At 50.7% G+C, this 16,033-nt stretch overlaps 4 protein-coding genes across 4 annotated transcripts in view; 1 reads left to right on the plus strand and 3 right to left on the minus strand.

The window, feature by feature from the left end:
- The window catches only part of LOC103233034 (metallothionein-2-like), a 46,383-nt gene that overhangs the window by 21,715 nt on the left and 8,635 nt on the right, over positions 1-16,033 (plus strand). The window lies entirely within an intron of this gene.
- LOC119618229 (metallothionein-1E-like) lies at positions 6,447-8,865 on the minus strand. Its single transcript, XM_038008466.2, has 3 exons — positions 7,619-8,865; positions 7,195-7,260; positions 6,447-6,679 (listed from the first exon to the last, which is right to left on the minus strand). Exons 1-3 carry the CDS (start codon positions 7,644-7,646, stop codon positions 6,588-6,590), a joined length of 186 nt encoding a protein of 61 aa, XP_037864394.1. The 5' UTR covers positions 7,647-8,865; the 3' UTR covers positions 6,447-6,587.
- On the minus strand, positions 11,270-13,065 carry LOC140711680 (metallothionein-1E-like). The gene is made up of 3 exons (XM_073015399.1): positions 12,593-13,065; positions 12,029-12,094; positions 11,270-11,494 (listed from the first exon to the last, which is right to left on the minus strand). Exons 1-3 carry the CDS (start codon positions 12,618-12,620, stop codon positions 11,403-11,405), a joined length of 186 nt encoding a protein of 61 aa, XP_072871500.1. The 5' UTR covers positions 12,621-13,065; the 3' UTR covers positions 11,270-11,402.
- LOC103233035 (metallothionein-1E-like) lies at positions 14,286-16,000 on the minus strand. Its single transcript, XM_007993365.3, has 3 exons — positions 15,522-16,000; positions 14,864-14,929; positions 14,286-14,516 (listed from the first exon to the last, which is right to left on the minus strand). The coding sequence occupies exons 1-3, from the start codon at positions 15,547-15,549 to the stop codon at positions 14,425-14,427; spliced, it is 186 nt and encodes a 61-aa protein (XP_007991556.3). The 5' UTR covers positions 15,550-16,000; the 3' UTR covers positions 14,286-14,424.

Genomic DNA, 16,033 nt, shown 5'->3' on the forward strand with positions numbered 1-16,033 from the left:
ATCCTTCCATTTCTGCTAGGGGGACAGGGACTGTCTTGCTCATGGCTTTATATTGCTGGTGTGAATCCCTATTTTGTGGGAAGAGTGCAGGACCCTGTCGGGACCCCAGGTCAATCCTCATGTGGCTGATGAGAAAGACAGAGGACACCAGGCCTGGCTCTTTTGTGTGGAGTAAAAATGTCAACTATGCTATTGTCTGAGTCCATTTGGGCTGCTATCACCAGATACCTTAGACTGGGTACCTTAAAAGAGCAGAAATACATTTTTCTTAGTTCTGGAGGCATGGAAGTCCAAGGTCAAGGCACCAGCATATTTGGAGTCTTGTGAGGGCCCTGTTCCTCATGGATGTCTCTTTCTTGCTGGGTCCTCACATAGTGGAAAGGGTTGAACAAGCTCCCTCAGGCCTCCCTTATTAAGGACTAATCCCATTCATGAGCGCTTTGCCCGCATGCCGTAGTCACTTCCCAAATGCACCACCTCTTAAAAGCAACACAATGAAAGTGAGATTTCAACACCTGAATATTGGAGGGACGCAAGCATTCAGGCCATAGCAGCCATGAATAATAATAACAACAAATAGTGGTTAATATTATAGACCACTGGTCATGTACAGGCACCATTCTGAGTTCTTTATATCCATGAAATCATTTGCCTCTACGAGTCCAACCCTATTACAGTCATGTGTCGCTTAATGAGAGGTATGCATTCTAAGAAATGTGTCTTTAGGCAATTTCATCATTGTGCAAACATTGCAGAAGGTACTCACACACACCTAGATGATACTGGCTACTACACACCTAGGCTGTCTGCTTTAGCCTATTGTTCTTAGGCTTCAAACCCTTACACTGTTAGGCAATTTTAACACAATGGTAAGTATTTGTGTAGCTAAACATAGAAAGGTACAATAAAAATGCCATATTATAATCTTTATTTATTTATTTATTTATTTTTGAGATGGAGCTTTGCTCTTGTTGCCCAGGCTGGAGTGCAATGGTGCAATCTCGGCTCACTGCAACCTCCGCCTCCCAGGTTCAAGCGATTCTCCTGCCTCAGCCTCCCAAGTAGCTGGGATTACAGGCATTGGCCACCACGCCTGGCTAATTGTGTATTTTTAGTAGAGACAGGGTTTCTCCATGTTGGTCAGGCTGTCTTGAACTCCCAACCTCAGGTGATCCACCCACCTCGGCCTCCCAAAGTACTGGGATTATAGGCGTGAGCCGCCATGCCCGGCCTCATATTATAATCTTAAAGGAATCTTTTTTAGCTGAAGAAGTGATCTGAGACAGGGAACCTGATTTTCCTCAGGGCACTCGGAGTGTAAGGTGATAGCACATGGTCCCAGCACCCAGGTCTCTGGACTCTCAATGCAGTCACACATACCAGCTCTCTTGAGCATGGGGTCCCCTATTTCCAAGCACACAAAGAAAACCAGAGCCAGAAGAAGTCAACAACTTTTATTATCATTCACATATTTCATAAAAGAGAGAAAAATATAGTAAATGGGTCATGGCTGTCTGGAAAAAATGCCAAGTTTGCAGGGGCCTTTGAAAACTGTATGCTGAGAATAGATAGGGCTCAAGGACAGTATCTCCCATTGAACTTTTAATGAACTCCCGTAGGCGCCAAGAAGGCGGGCAGATAAAGAAGAGCATAGAAACAAAGAACTGAGTAGAAGGTTACATGTGGGAAAAGAAAGTTTGTTTTGCATTGCATTCTTTTTGCTGACGTGAGGTTTATGGAGTATAAATAAAGTGAGGCGAAGGCTCTGAGCGCGGGCCGCCATGTTCTCTGTGTGTCTTTGTCTTTTGTGTGTTCTTTCATTCTCCACCACCCCCGGCACGGACCCCAACACAAGTTTATATAGGTCGCTCTTTCTACATCTGAGAGCAGGGCTGTCCCGGCATCAGGCACAGCAGTTGCACTTGTCCGACGCCCCTTTGCAGATGCAGCCTTGGGCATGGCACAGCCCATGGGGCAGCAGGAGCAGCAGCCCAGGGAAGAAGGGGAGAGTGAGATGTCACAGCAGACTTGACCTGAGACCTCCCTGCGCCAACAGAGGCCTGGCTCAAGCCCTGCCTCCAGCCCCAGAGGACCCTTAGTGCAGGCTGGCATTGCTCTGTCAGGAGTCAACTGGTGGATCTTTGGCGTGAGGGTCTTCCAGTGAAAAAGCTGCCCAGCACAACCTATACCCAGGAGAGGACAGAAGACTGGAGAGGCAGTGACCTGGGCACAGGGACAAAGGAAAGCTAGTTCCCCAGAACCATACGCTTAAGTGAGGAAAGTCCTGAAGTGTCAGGTCTGTGCTTGGCAGGTTAGTGCATGCCATGCCCTCAGTTTCCCCATTTTAAGAATGAAAGTTGGAAATCAACTATCTTGTGTTTTTCCAGCTGTGATCCTGAATCTCTTGCCAGAAAGGAGATGTGGGAAGCTGGTCACTGGCCTGCTCCTGCCTGCTGAGCTCTGGGGTCCCTCCTGACTCTGCCCAGTCCCCCGATTCCCACGGAAGGCCCCACACTCACTCTTCTGGCAGGAGGTGCATGTGTGCTCTTTGCATTTGCAGGAGCCGGCACAGGTGCAGGACCCAGCTGCAAGGAAGAGAAAAAGGCAGTGAGAGGTGAGTGTGGTGCAGGGTTAGGAGCAGGCCCTCAGCATCCTCCTATTCAGTGCACCGGAAACCTGGTACCTAGTTCCACTCAGGCACACGGAAGCCCGGCCCCATCTTTTCTCCACACAGGCTCGGATGGGCAGGCGCCCTCTTTTTCATACCACATGGGGACTTCAGTGGGGAATCTTGAAGAAGCAATGTCTCCCACCTCCCTACCAGCCCAGGCAGCTCAAATGCTGGACAGAGCACTGGGTCCCAGCTCAGCACACCTCTGGGCTATCGGTGACCTGGAGCAGGGGCAGTTTTGAGCCTCATTCCTCTCGCCTTAGAAATGGGAGGCGCTGGGACAACGCTAATGTTCTTAGTGATAATAATAAAGGTACTTGGTAAGAGAAAAAGCACCAGAAGTACAAAGTAAAATTATCCACTTTAGGTAGAGCTCAAAATGCACCTGCCTCCTGCCACAGGGACATTCTATCCTCTGGCATGAAAATGGAGATCCTAAGGCCCTGAAACCCGGCATCCTTTATCAGTGGCGCAGGAGCAGTTGGGGTCCATCTGGAGACCAGGTGAGGTTGGAGTACCTAAGCCAGAGGCGAAGAAGCAGGCAAGCCGGTGGGAGGCGGAACAGAGCTCAGGAGCCGCCTCTGGCTTTGCAGTTAGGGAGGAGTGCCGGGCGCAGAGGCCCCGCCCCAGGTCTGGCCCCAGCTCCCGCAGTGTCAGAGGCGCCCTTGGGTTCAGGGCCGGGCTGGGCTGTTCCGGTGCCTGTGGGCAGCCTGGGGGCGGCCCTTTGACTCCTGCTCGCTTTGCAAGGGCTGTGCTCCCGGCGGTAGGCGGAGTCCCTAGTATAATCCCTGCCCTCCGGAATTTCCCGAGGATTGGGGTCCACTCCTGCCCCTGAGCGGTCCGGGAACCCAGCCTCAGGTGGTCGCGGTATCCCCAGCCCATAACCCACACCAGTGACCTGAGCTTCGCCTCTGTGGGAGCCTGTGTGCTACCCCAGGCTAGTGCTCGTGTCCCTAGATAGGACCCAGGCGGGAAGCGCAGCGAGGGAGTTGTGTGCAGAGGACCAGCCTCCCATGTGACCTTTGTCTCACCTGCATTGCCAGGCAAGTCGTTTGGCCATATTCCTCTTGTTCACAGCAACAGAGCAAACACAAGGCTCTGCCTCCTTCCCTTCCATTCCCCACTGCTGGGAAGGTGATGGGCACATTTGTCCAAGTCCTCTTTTGCTTTAACTTCTTGGGGCTTCCCACAGCCTCGCTGGTCCACCAAGCCCAAGGATGGAGCTTCCCAAAACTTGGAATGTTCCCAAGGGAGCCATCTTTTCCCCGATGTGCTCACCCTTGCATTAAATTAAGAAGCATGAAAGGTGGTTGTTACTCTCAGAATTCTTAACTGTTACAGAGCTTTTAGTCTCAGCCAGACCCTGTTTAGTCACTTTGGCTATTCGAACCCTCACAGCAACCCTCAAGGGGAATACTCTTTATAACAGTGTCTCACTAATGGGACAGCAACACAAGGAGATAAATAACTAGCCCAGGACAGAGGGTGTAAGTGTTGCCGCGGGTCTCAATCCTCTTAGCTTTTCAAGGCAAAGAGGTCAATGATGCAACTTCTCTTTGGCCTGACTATGTCTTCAGCACCTCTTTATTGCTTGAAATCTTTAAACCAAAACAAATGTCAAGATAAATCCAGAGAGCAAGAGAAGTGATATGGAGGGATACATATAATTGTATGGCTACCTTGGTACCATGTCTGCAAGGTGAGACTGATTCTTATTTTCAGTAGCGTCAAAGAGTTTTCTTTTTCTATGAATGCATTAAGGAAATACGATTGTTTAAAAGAAAACGTTACAGAAAATAACAGCACAGGTGTTGGCAGAAACGACAAGAATCCTTTTGCATCTGTTATGCAGACAGGGACTGTCTTGCTCATGGCTTTACATATGCAGCGTGGATTCCTATTTGTGGATGGGGAGGGGTGCCTCTCTGATCCACAGGTCATATGCTCATGTTATTGGTGGGAACATGAGACATACAGCTAAGCCCACCAGGACTGGCTTATTTGTCTGGAAGTACTAAAATGTTCCTATGCTATGAATAAAGATAATAAAATCATAGCTATTACAGACAACCTGCCAAACGCTATATTAAGTTCTCTATATGAATTAAGTGATTTGTTTCTACCAGCCAGACCCTATTATTATGCACAGGAGCAGGGTAGAAGCCTGAACCACAGAGAGGTTGTGTCACTCAGGTATAAATGACACACCTGAAATTTACACTCATGCAATGTCATTCCTTCAACCACCACCCTATGTCACTATGTCATGTAAAACACAAGGACACAAAAAACCTGGCACAGGGACAGCAGAGAGAAGAGTAATGAGATGGTAGTCAATCTCTCTTCATAGCTCTTAACCTCCCTGAGCTTCAGTGTGCCATCTATCCAGTCAGGGCACAATTGAGTCAACTAACCAAGGGTCCTTCCAGCTAAGAACTGTGACGGCAGAGCTCAGCATCCACTTACATGATGATCTGCCAGCTCTGGAGAGGGCGTGAGGATAGCTGTACCCTAAGTTCCTCTATACCTGTGGTGCTGAGTCATGTGACCTTGGGCAGGTTCTTAAGTACTCTGGAGGACAGTGTTCCCCTTCATGGGGAGCCTCTGCACACACGGTCTCTCTGGTTTGTGTGAAGATCAAATGACTTGAAGGGTGGGAAAGGCTTGTTCTCTTTCCAAATGCTGGAGCAGTATCTTATGCTGGAGAGTTGGTGCAGGAAGTCATCCACATATCCTTAAGACCAGGTCAGCAAGACTCCAAACCCATTCCCAACTTCCAGTCCACAGTCATGCTTCCAAGGAACTGGACCTTTCCCAAGGAGCTTGATGAGATCTAACAGGATTCTGTCTGGGAAGTCCATGTGGACAAATGTTTATATCAGCACTCTTCATTGAGTCCTAGCCAGGTCCGAGGCAACTATCACATTTCATCTCAATGTAGAGATATAATCTTTCTACAAATGAGTAAATAAAGCCTCAGAGAGGTTAAGCACTTTGCCCAGGTCACGCAGCCAGTAAGGGATGAAGTGGGCTGTGAACCTGCTTGTGTGACACCAAAACGCCTGCACTTTGCCCAGGCTGCTTTCTCTTCTTGTTTTATTTTAATTTTTTGTTTTACATAGAGAGAGGTTCTTACTATGTTACCCAGGCTGGTCTGAAACTTCTGGCCTCAGGCAATCCTCCTGCCTTGGCTTGAGCAGAGCATGATGTGAGCCATCGAAGTGGTGTGAGCCACTGTACCTGGCCAGACTACCTTCTGAAATCCCCTCTTCACAAAGCACCTTTAGGCCAGCATGGTGCTTACTCTTGGGCCAGGTGACTCCTCTTCCACTTTAAATGACAAATAGCAATTCCCTCACCAAATAGCCAAATAACTAACAGTTGCCATGAAGTACAAGACACCTAGGGCCTTCCTCCTTCCTACTGAATATCACTGTGCCTTAGAAAAGATGTGAAGTGTTAGTATTTTATTTTTCCTGTTATTTTGTTCTTCCTGTCTGTTTTGAGATTTCTTTGTTGAATATAAAAAATGAACTTTCTCTTTTTATTTTTCATACTTATTCATTCTATTTTATCTCACCAAAGCGTAGGTCCATGACTGATTCCTGTGCCCTCATATCATCTGGCATGATGCTCTTACATTTTTAGCTAGGAAACTGACCTGAGACGGGTGACCCGAGTTGTCTTAAGGCCCTCGACTTATAGGATGATCCCAGCTCTGCTGGGTCTGAGGTCTCTTATTTCAGGACACCCCTCAAAAAATTCAGAGGCAGAATAAGGCCAACAATGTTTATTATCATTCCCATATTTCACTTAAGAAAACAGACATAGTGAATGGGTTAGGTTTGTATTTAAAAAACAAACTAGGTTTGCAGGGGTTGTGTTATTTACATCTGGGCACAGGGCTGTCCCAACATCAGGCGCAGCAGCTACACTTCTCCGATGCCCCTTTGCAGACACAGCCCTGGGCACATTTGGCACAGCCCACGTGGCAGCAGGAGCAGCAGTCTGGGGAAGAAGGGGAGAGTGAGAGGTCAGAGCAGGCTTGACCAGGGATCTCCCTGCCCCAACAGAGGCCAGTCTGAAGCTGTGCCTCCAGCCCCAAAAGATGCTTAGTTCAGGATGGCATTGCTCTGTCAGGAGATAACTCCTGGATCTTTGGGGTGAGGGTCTTGCCATGAAAAAGCTACCCACCCGTCCTGTGCCCAGGACAGGGTAGAAAACTCAAGAGGGAGTGACATGCGCTTTGCAGTAAAAGGAGGGACAGTCTCCTAAGTGAGGAAAGTCCTCAAGTATCAGGCCTGTGCGTGGCCGGCTGGTGTGCTCTCTTGGTGCCCCCATGGTAAGAATAAAGATTGGGAATTAACCATCTCTAGTATTCTTCCGGCTGTGATCCTAAGTCATTTGCTGAAGCAAGGGGATGTGGGAAGTTCGTCATTGGTCTGCTCCTGCCTGTGGAGATCTGGGATCCTTCCTCTGACTCTGCCCAGATGCCAGATTCCCAGGGAAGGCCCCACAATCACTCTTCTTGCAGGAGGTGCATTTGTACTCTTTGCATTTGCAGGAGCTGGCACAGGTGCAGGAGCCACCTGCGAGGAAGAAAAAGGCAGTGAGCAGGGAGTGTTGTGTGCCTCCCATCCACCTCAGGCAGCTCAATGCTGGACAGAGCACTGGGTCCTAGTTCAGCAAACCTTTGGCCTTCAGGGTGACCTGCAGCCGGGCAGTTTTCAGCCTCAGTCCTCTCTCCTCAGAAATGGGAGGCACTGGGAAGACCGCAATGTTCTAAGTGGTGATGAAGGCGCTTGGCGGCGAGAAAGCTTGAGAAGTGCAAAGCAAAGGAGTCCACTTTAGGAAGAACTCAAAATGCACCTGCCTCCTGCCCCAAGGGTGCTCTATTCTGTGGTATGAAAATGAAGATCCTAACACTGGAAACCAAGCATCCCTTACCAGTGGCGCAGGAGCAGCTGGGGTCCATTTGGAGATCAGGTGAGGCTGGAGTTCCTAAGCCAGAGGTGAAAAAACAGGCGGGCCGGTGGGAGCCGGAACAGATCCCAGGAGTAGGCCACCTGACTTTACAGCCAGTTCAGGGCGCAGGGTGTAGAGGCCTGGCCCCAGCTCTCACAACTGCCCAGCGCAGTGTCAGCACCGCCCAGGGTTCGGGGCCATGCTGTGAGCACCAGGCGGGCGGGCGCAGGATCTTCCTTAACATGACTGGTGCACACTTCGGGGGCGGCCCTTTGGCTCACTCTGGAGGGGCTCACTCTGGAGGGGCTCTGCTCCTGGTGGTACGTGGCATCCTGCTGTAATCCCGGTCCTCCCGAATTTCCCGGAGATTGCACTCCATTCCTGCCCTGGGCGGTCCGGGAACCCAGCCTCAGGTGGTCGCGGTATCTCCACCCCAGAACCCCGCACCAGTGACCTGAGCTTCGCCTCTGTGGGAGTCCATGTGCTACCCCAGCCTAGTGCTCCTGTCCCTAAATAGGACCTAGACGGGAAGCACAGCGAGGGAGTTGTGTGCAGAGGACCAGCCTCCCATGTGACCTTCCACCCACCTGCATAGTCACCCAGGTCCTTTGGCCTCACTTGTTCTCTTCACAGCAACAGGCCAGACACAGGGCCCTGCCTCCCTCCCTTCCATTCTCCATTCCTGAGGGGGCGATGGGCATATTTAAGTCCTCTTTGGCTTTAACTTCTTTTGGGCTTCCCACAGCCTAGCTGGCCCACCAAGACTAAGGACATCCAAAGCTTGGGAGGTCACAAGGGAGGGCTCTTTTCCCTGATGTGGTGACCCTGCATTAAATTAAGAAGCAGGAAAAGTGCTTACTTCCCTTTCAGAATTCCTGACTATTGCAGAGCTTTTGGTCTCGGCCAGACCCTGTTTAGTCACTTTGGCTACTTGAACCCTCTCAGCAACCCTCAAGGGGAATACTCTTTACAATGGCATCTTACTAATCAGACAACGACAACACAAGGAGATAAGTAACCAGCCCAGGACAGAAGGTGGAAGTGCTGAGGCAAGAGAATGGGCTCTGGTGGCAATGAACCTAAAACTGACTCACAGTCTTTCTAGAACTAAACCAAAAGGAAAACCCCAACTTTCCACACCCAAGTAACAAAAGGACCAAAGGCTACTTCGTTTGCAACCCCTCTCCCCTTTGTCTGCATGGCAGATGAGAAATTGAAAGTACCTCTGATTTGTCCCTTATGACAACCAATTGGACTGGCCTTGGACTACCTCTTCATTTGCATAGCAGTAACTTTGTAACTTCACTTCAGCTTCTAATTGGTTGCTTTCTGCCATCAGTCAGATAGGGGGCCACTACTTCCTGTACATAGGGAGTACACTAAATAACTAATGGGAAACCTCTGGAGGATATTTAAACCATAGAAAATTCTATAACCAGGCCCTTGAGCCACTTGCTGGGGCCAGCTCCCACCCTGTGCAGTATACTTTTGTTTCCAATAAATCTCTGCTTTTGTTGCTTCATCCCTTCCTTACTTTGTGCATTTGTCAAATTCTTTGTTCGAGGTGCTGAGAACCTGGATGCCCTGCGCTGGTGACAGTGGTGCTGTGGGTCTCAATCCAGGCAGCTTTTCAAGGGAAAGAGGTCAAGGGCAAAGCTTCCCTTTGGCCTGGGTATGTCTTCAGCACCTCTTTACTGCTTGAAATCTTCAAACATAAACAAATGTCCAGGTCAATTCTGAGAGTGACAGAGGGAGGTATATGTAACTTTATGGCTACCTTCCATATCTGCAAGTGGGACTGACTCTTTTTCTCAGTAGTGTCAAAGAGTAAGCTTTTCCTATAAATATATTAAAGAAATATGATTACCTAAGAGAAAATGTTAAAGAAAATAACAGCGCAGGTTATAGCAGAAATGGCAGGAATCCTTTTGCATCTGTTATGCAGATAGGGACTGTCTTGCTCATGGCTTTATGTATCCAGTATGGATCCTTATTTGTGGACTAGTGGAGGACTCTCTCTGGGCCACAGGTCATGCGCTCCTGTTATTGATGAGAACAACATGGGAAACACAGCTAAGCCCACTAGGCCTGGCTTTTGTTTAGAAGTAGAAAAGTATCCTTATGCTCTGAATAAAGATTAAAATCAAAGCTATTACAGACTACTCAACACAAGCCAGGCACCATTTTAAGTTCTTTACATGTTTTAAGTGATTTGCTCCCACCAGCAGACTCTATCATTATGTCAATTCACAGTTGAGGAGACTGAGCCACAGAGAGGTTGTGTCACTCTCATATAAGTGATGCAGCTGGGATTTGCACTCATGCATGCTGACTGCATCATGGTGCCCTCAACAACCACCTTATGTCACCGTGTCATGTAAAACCCAAGGACACTGAAAGTCTGGCATAGAGACAGCAGTGGGAAGGGCACTGAGCTAGCAGTGAATCCCTCTGCATAGCTCTGTGACCTCTCAGCCTCACATGCCATCGCACCCATCAGAGGCACAGCGGCACTCACTGACCAAGGGTCCTTCTAGCTCTGAATGGTGACAGACAGTTCTACAGAGGAAGAAATGGAGACTCAGAGAGGTTGAGCAACCTGCCTAGGTCTCACAGCCCAGGACAGAGGTGGTCAAGTGGGCAGTTCAACAAGACTGCCCTGACCCTGATCCCCATACTCTTTGCACAGGCTGCCTTCTGGAACGCTCTCTTCAAAAGGGGCACCTGCAGGCCAGCATGGTCCTGATTCCTGGGCCGCTTGACACCTTTTCTTCTTTGAACATCAAATAACAATTCCCGCAAAAAATGGCCAGAGGAACTAATTGCTGCCATTAATTACAAGTTACCTGGGGCCCAACTCCTTCCTAGTGAACACCGCCACAATTTAGAAACTGCATAATAGGCCATCACCTCTGCATAGGCGACTGAAAGGACTTCATCCGGAACTAATCCTTCTCTGTACTCCATCTTGCTGGGAGGATCCTGGGTAATTTCCTACACTCCGCCAGTTACTTTGCTTGCCTGAATTAACCAAGGGCTGGAATTGAAGGAGGAACAGATTTCAGCCTGACCTAGGGAGAAACTTCTGAAGTTTCAGAGCCAAGTCACAACATGGAGCTCTCAGAGATATTGAGAGTCACATCAGAGACCCTGGAGAGGCCAAGACTGATGGTTCCATGTGGGGATGGCCTGGCTGGTGCTGTTGAAGGCGTGTGACCCACATACTGGGGCCAGTCTGTGAACTGTTTCCCGTCTGAAATATACACCCTAGAACAAATGTGTAATTTTATTTTTCCTATTTTGTCTTCCATATATTTATTGAAATTTTCCTATTCAATATAAAAAATGAATTTGGTGTTTTTTTCTTTTTGTCTAATAGATTTTATCTTACCAAAGCTTAAGTCTGTGACATTTTCCTGTGGCATTATATCACCTGTCACCATGCTCTTACATTTCTATTTAAGAAACTGACCTGAGGCAGGTGCCTATTTGCCTTAAGGCCCTCAGTGTGTAAGGTGATAGGACAAGGTCCCAGCACCCAGGTCTCTGGATCCTCAATGCAATCCACCATCCCAGCTCTGTTGGGTATGGAGTCCCCTATTTCCAAGGCACACAAAGAAAACAGAGCCAGCATTAAGTCAACAATTTTATTATCATTACATATTTCATAAAAAATAATACAGTAAATGGGTCAGGGTTGTATGGAAAAAATTCCATGTTTGTGCAGGTTGCTCTTTCTACATCTTCCAGCAGGGCCTTCCCAACATCAGTCGCAGCAGCTACACTTCTCTAATGCCCCTTTACAGACGCAGCCCTGGGCACACTTGGCACAGCTCACGGGGCAGCAGGAGCAGCAGCCTGGGGAAGAAGGGAGAGCGAGAGGTCAGACCAGACTTGACCAGGGAATTCCCTGCCCTCAAACAGGCCTGGCTCAAGCTCTGTCCCCAGCCCCAGAGGACACTTAGTTCAGGATGGCATGCACTGTTGGAGATGGGCGATAAGTGGCGGATCTTTCGAGTGAGGGTCTTCTGTGAAAAGCTTCTTAACCACATCTGAGCCCCAGACCTGGCAGAAGGCTGGAGAGGCAGTGACTGGGGTTATCAAGGGCAAAGGAAGGCTGGCTCCCCAGAACCATACACTTAGGTGAGGAAAGTCCTTAGGTGTCATGTCTGTGCTTGGCAGGCTGGTGCACTCTCTTGGCCTTAGTTTGTCTATTTTAAGAATGAAATTTGGGAATCAATCATGTCTAAAGATTTGTCTCTGATCCTGAATCAGTTGTTGGGGAAGGGGAGATGGGAAATTGACCACTGGCCTACTCCTGCCTGCTGAGCTCTGGGTTCCTGCCTCTGACTTGGCTCAGCCCCAGATTCCTGGACATGGCCCCGCACTCACTCTTCTTGCAGGAGGTGCATTTGCACTCTTTGCACGTGCAGGACTCAGCGCAGGTGCAGGAGCCACCTGCAAGGAAGAGAAAAAGGCAGTGAATTTGATAAAGACAGCAGCAGTTGGTCAACAAATACTCCCAGCTGAGTGCATTGCCAGGCCGGATAGACAGATAGCTCCTGTTGGACTCAGGGCACCATGAAGCCTGACCTTACTTCTATCTCTAGAGGCTAGGATGGGCTTTATGTCCTTAATCCTGAAACGACAACAACCCCTGTCTCCTATCCACCCCAGGAACGGCACAGTGTATTGGGGCTCAGCCTAGCAGCCCCCGACTACCTGGGTGACATGGAGCAGGAGAATTATGAGCCTGAGTTCTCTCGCCTCTGAAATGGGAGGTATTAGAATAGGAATGTTCTAGGGGTGATGAAGGCGCTGAGAGGAAAAGCACTAGATCAATGAAATGAATGGCTCCACTTAGCTAGAACTCAAAAAACACCTCTACTCCTAGGGGCATCGATCCTGTGGCGGGGAAATAGGTACCCTAAGGACCAGAAACCCAGGATCCCTTACCAGTGGTGCAGGAGCAGTTGGGGTCCATTTCGAGCCGTGGAGAGGTTGGAGATCCCAAGCAAGAAGTTGAGAGCCTATAAGGCACACGTGGAAGGCGTGGTTGAGAGCCTATAAGGCACACGTGGAAGGCGTGGTTGAGCCCCACAGCCAGCGGCTGCTTTAATAGTCAGGGGAAGAGGGCCGGGAGCAAAGGCCCCGCCCCGCGCTTGCACCCGCCGGGCGCTTGCACCCGCCAGGATGAGTCCGCCCCGCCCGAGGTCCTGGGCTGGGCTGTGCGCAGTAGAAGGGTCAGGCGCACAGTTCCCTGAGTAGCGCTGGGTGCCGACCGCGGGACCACCCCCGCCCCCCACTTTGGCGCACCGCTAACTGGCTTTGCGCCCGGGGTACGCGGTCTCCCCGAGGTACCAGCCGCTTTTCCCAGTTTCCCCAAAGTTGCCTTCCACCCTAGTCCCCGCGCGTTCCGGGAACCCAGCTTGGCGTCTCGTTAGTCTCCCCCCGACCCCTCGCACCGTTTTCAGCTCGGCAGGTCCAGAAGTCTGTGCGCAGCCACAGCCTCCCGCTCCCGCTCCCGGATCGGCGGAGTGCGGAGTGGGGACCGGGAGGTAGCGAGCGAGTTGTGTGCAGAGCCCCCGCCACCAATGTGATTTTCGTTTCTCCTCGCCCGCGCCTTGCCTGTCCCTGTCCACACCTAGGTCCCTCGGACCTGCTCCTCCGTACACATTAACACGGGGAACACGGGTCGGCCTCTCTCGCTTCCTTTCTCCTCTCCTGAGAGGATGTGGGGGCACATTTATCCAGGACCTCCTTTGCAAATAAACCTCCTTGCTCCCCACAGCCTAGCCAGGCTCCCCACTACCGGTTAGCAGTTCTGGACATGTGGGAAACCCCAAAAATGAGACGATTTCATGTGATGTGCTGACCCTGCTTTAAATTTAAAAGCAAGATGGGGGAGGTAACAGGAAGCTGTAGTCCAGGCTACTTAGGAGGCTGAGGCGGAAGGATCACCTGAGCCCAGGAGTAGGAGTCCTGCCTGGACAACACAGGGAGTCAACGTCTCTAAAAAAATAAAATTAAAAAGCAAGACATCCAGTTATTTCTCTTCAGTATACCTGACTAAGGCATAACATTGAGTGTATACCTGTCCCTTTCTAATCACTTTCATTCATTCACAGCCAGCTGTGGAGTGACCCACCAGAGGAAGAACTCACCCTTCACTATGCGATGGCACCAAGCCATTCTTTAGAGATCTGTCCTCAACCCTAAAACCTCTCACTAGGCCCCACCTGCAATATTGGAGGACACATTTCAACATGAGATTTGGCAGTGACAAAATATCTAAATCATAGCCCTCATGTAGGATTCAAGAAACTAGGAACTTGGGTTCCAGCAATATAGCCACTTTGAAGCCCAAAATCCAAGTGGATCTCAAGTTGTGGAGGAAAATCAGAAAATAAAAATAAGGGGTGAAGTTTCTGTGCCACACTGGGAATGAGACAAAGCGATCATGTATGGCCCCCACAGTGCAATACCATTTTACAGAAATGTAAACTCAGTGAGGTAGCCTGGCTGGCCTGAAAGTTTTCACATTATTAGTGGCTCATATTTCCATCCAGAGCCTGGTATCTAAACTCGTGGTTTAACCTCCCACCCAAGTCCATTTTCTGTAAGACACACAAAGAAGACCAGATTAAGATTCAAGTCAAAATTGTTTTATTGCCATTCACATATTTAATATAAAAAAAAATGCAGAAAATGGCTCAGGGTTGTATTAAAAAAAAATCCAGGTTGTGAAGTTTGCTCTCTTTACATCTGGAAGCAGAGCTCTTCCCACATCAGGCACAGCAGCTGCACTTCTCCGACGCCCCTTTGCAGACGCAGCCCTGGGCACACTTGGCACAGCCCACGGGGCAGCAGGAACAGCAGCCTGGGGAAGAAGAGGAGAGTGAGAGGTGGCAGTAGACTGGACCAGGCACCTCCCTGCCCCAATAGCAAGCCTGGCTCGAGCTCAGACGCCAGACCCAGAGGATGCTTTTTTCGTGTGGCACAGCTCTGTTCTGAAACCAGAGATGGTACAGTTGGGGGTCGTGTCCCAAGAGAAAAAGGTTTCCCTGCCCCATCTGAACTCAGGGCAGAAAGCCTGGAGAGGGAACGACATGGCCAACAGGGGCAAAGGAAGCCCAGTTACCCAGAATCAGGCACTCAGTGTCAGCTTTGGGTTCCCTCCCAACCTTAGCCACAGCCCCAGATTCCTGGAGATGGCCCCGCACTCACTCTTCTCGCAGGAGGTGCATTTGCACTCTTTGCATTTGCAGGAGCCGGCGCAGGCGCAGGAGACATCTGCAGGGAAGAGAAAAACGCAGTGGGCAGTGAGTGAGATGCAGAAGGTACAGCAGTGGGTCAATGAGTCTCCAGTGCCCTCTCCTCTGTGCAGGGCCAGCCCTCAGAGCTCCTTTCCCACTCAGGACAGAGGAATAGAGGCCCCATGTCCTCCCCACTCACACTGGGAAGCGCAAGCACCCTCCTGTTTCACCCCACCAGGAAGGTCCCTGCTGCACACCCAACCCAGGAATACTGAGATTGCGAGCCACAACCTTCTGTCTTGAACTCTGAAGACTCAGTGTCTCTAGCCCCCCATCCACCCTGATTGCTCAGAGCCTGGAGGAGAACATTGGTGCCCAGCCAGCAGGACCCTGACCAACTGGGTGATGTGAAACAGGACTGCCTTGAGCCTCAGTATCCTTAACTCTGACTTAGAGGCCCAGCGGGGAGGGCAATGCTCTCAGGGGCGTGATCAGAAAGAAAGCACCTAAGGAAGTAAAGGAGTCCCCTTCTGCTCAGAACTTAAAATGCGACCTCCTCAAACCCAGAGACCCTCTGAACTGGGGCTGGAAAATGGGAAACCCAGGGCGCAGAGTCGGGCTTCTCTTACCAGTGGCGCAGGAGCAGTTGGGGTCCATTTCGAGCCGCGGTGAGGCTGGAGATCTTAGCGAGAAATCGAGAGACAGCAAGGCGCACGTGGACGGCGTGGTGGAGCGCCACAGCCTGGGGCTGCTTTTCTATTCAGGGAAGGGGGCCGGGCGCAGAGGCCCTGCCTCGCGCTTGCACCCGCCCTGCTGGGTTCGCGCCGCCTGCGGTACTAGACTGGGCTGTGCGCAGCGGAAGGGCCGGGGGCACCATCTTCTGAGCTCCGCTGGGGAAGCGCCGCGGCACCGCCCCTTTGGAGCCAGTTCGCGCAGAGGGGCTGTGCGCCCGGCGGTACGCCCTGTCCCCGAGGTCCTGGCCGCCTTTCCCAGTTTCCTCGAAGTTGCCTTCCACCCTCCTCCCCGCGGGTTCCGGGACGCCAGCCTTGGCGACGGGAGCGTCTCCACCCCACCCCTCGCCCCGCCGTTTTCAGCTGGGCCTGTCCCGGAGTCCGGGTGCAGCCCTCCTGCTCCCGTCCCG

The sequence above is a fragment of the Chlorocebus sabaeus genome, chromosome 5 (genome assembly GCF_047675955.1).
Source record: "Chlorocebus sabaeus isolate Y175 chromosome 5, mChlSab1.0.hap1, whole genome shotgun sequence".
Lineage (NCBI taxonomy): Eukaryota > Metazoa > Chordata > Mammalia > Primates > Cercopithecidae > Chlorocebus > Chlorocebus sabaeus.

What these genes read in the sequence shown, in the direction of transcription:
- LOC119618229 (XM_038008466.2), bottom strand. Translation starts at nt 7,646, where the DNA reads ATGGACCCCAGCTGCTCCTGCGCCACTG. An exon ending in CAGCTGCTCCTGCGCCACTG is followed by an intron (nt 7,261 to 7,618) that starts GTAAGGGATGCT and finishes TCTTCCTCGCAG; the next exon opens with GTGGCTCCTGCACCTGTGCC. An exon ending in ATGCACCTCCTGCAAGAAGA is followed by an intron (nt 6,680 to 7,194) that starts GTGATTGTGGGG and finishes CTTCTTCCCCAG; the next exon opens with ACTGCTGCTCCTGCTGCCAC.
- LOC140711680 (XM_073015399.1), bottom strand. Translation starts at nt 12,620, where the DNA reads ATGGACCCCAACTGCTCCTGCACCACTG. An exon ending in CAACTGCTCCTGCACCACTG is followed by an intron (nt 12,095 to 12,592) that starts GTAAGGGATCCT and finishes TCTTCCTTGCAG; the next exon opens with GTGGCTCCTGCACCTGCGCT. An exon ending in ATGCACCTCCTGCAAGAAGA is followed by an intron (nt 11,495 to 12,028) that starts GTGAGTGCGGGG and finishes CTTCTTCCCCAG; the next exon opens with GCTGCTGCTCCTGCTGCCCC.
- LOC103233035 (XM_007993365.3), bottom strand. Translation starts at nt 15,549, where the DNA reads ATGGACCCCAACTGCTCCTGCGCCACTG. An exon ending in CAACTGCTCCTGCGCCACTG is followed by an intron (nt 14,930 to 15,521) that starts GTAAGAGAAGCC and finishes TCTTCCCTGCAG; the next exon opens with ATGTCTCCTGCGCCTGCGCC. An exon ending in ATGCACCTCCTGCGAGAAGA is followed by an intron (nt 14,517 to 14,863) that starts GTGAGTGCGGGG and finishes CTTCTTCCCCAG; the next exon opens with GCTGCTGTTCCTGCTGCCCC.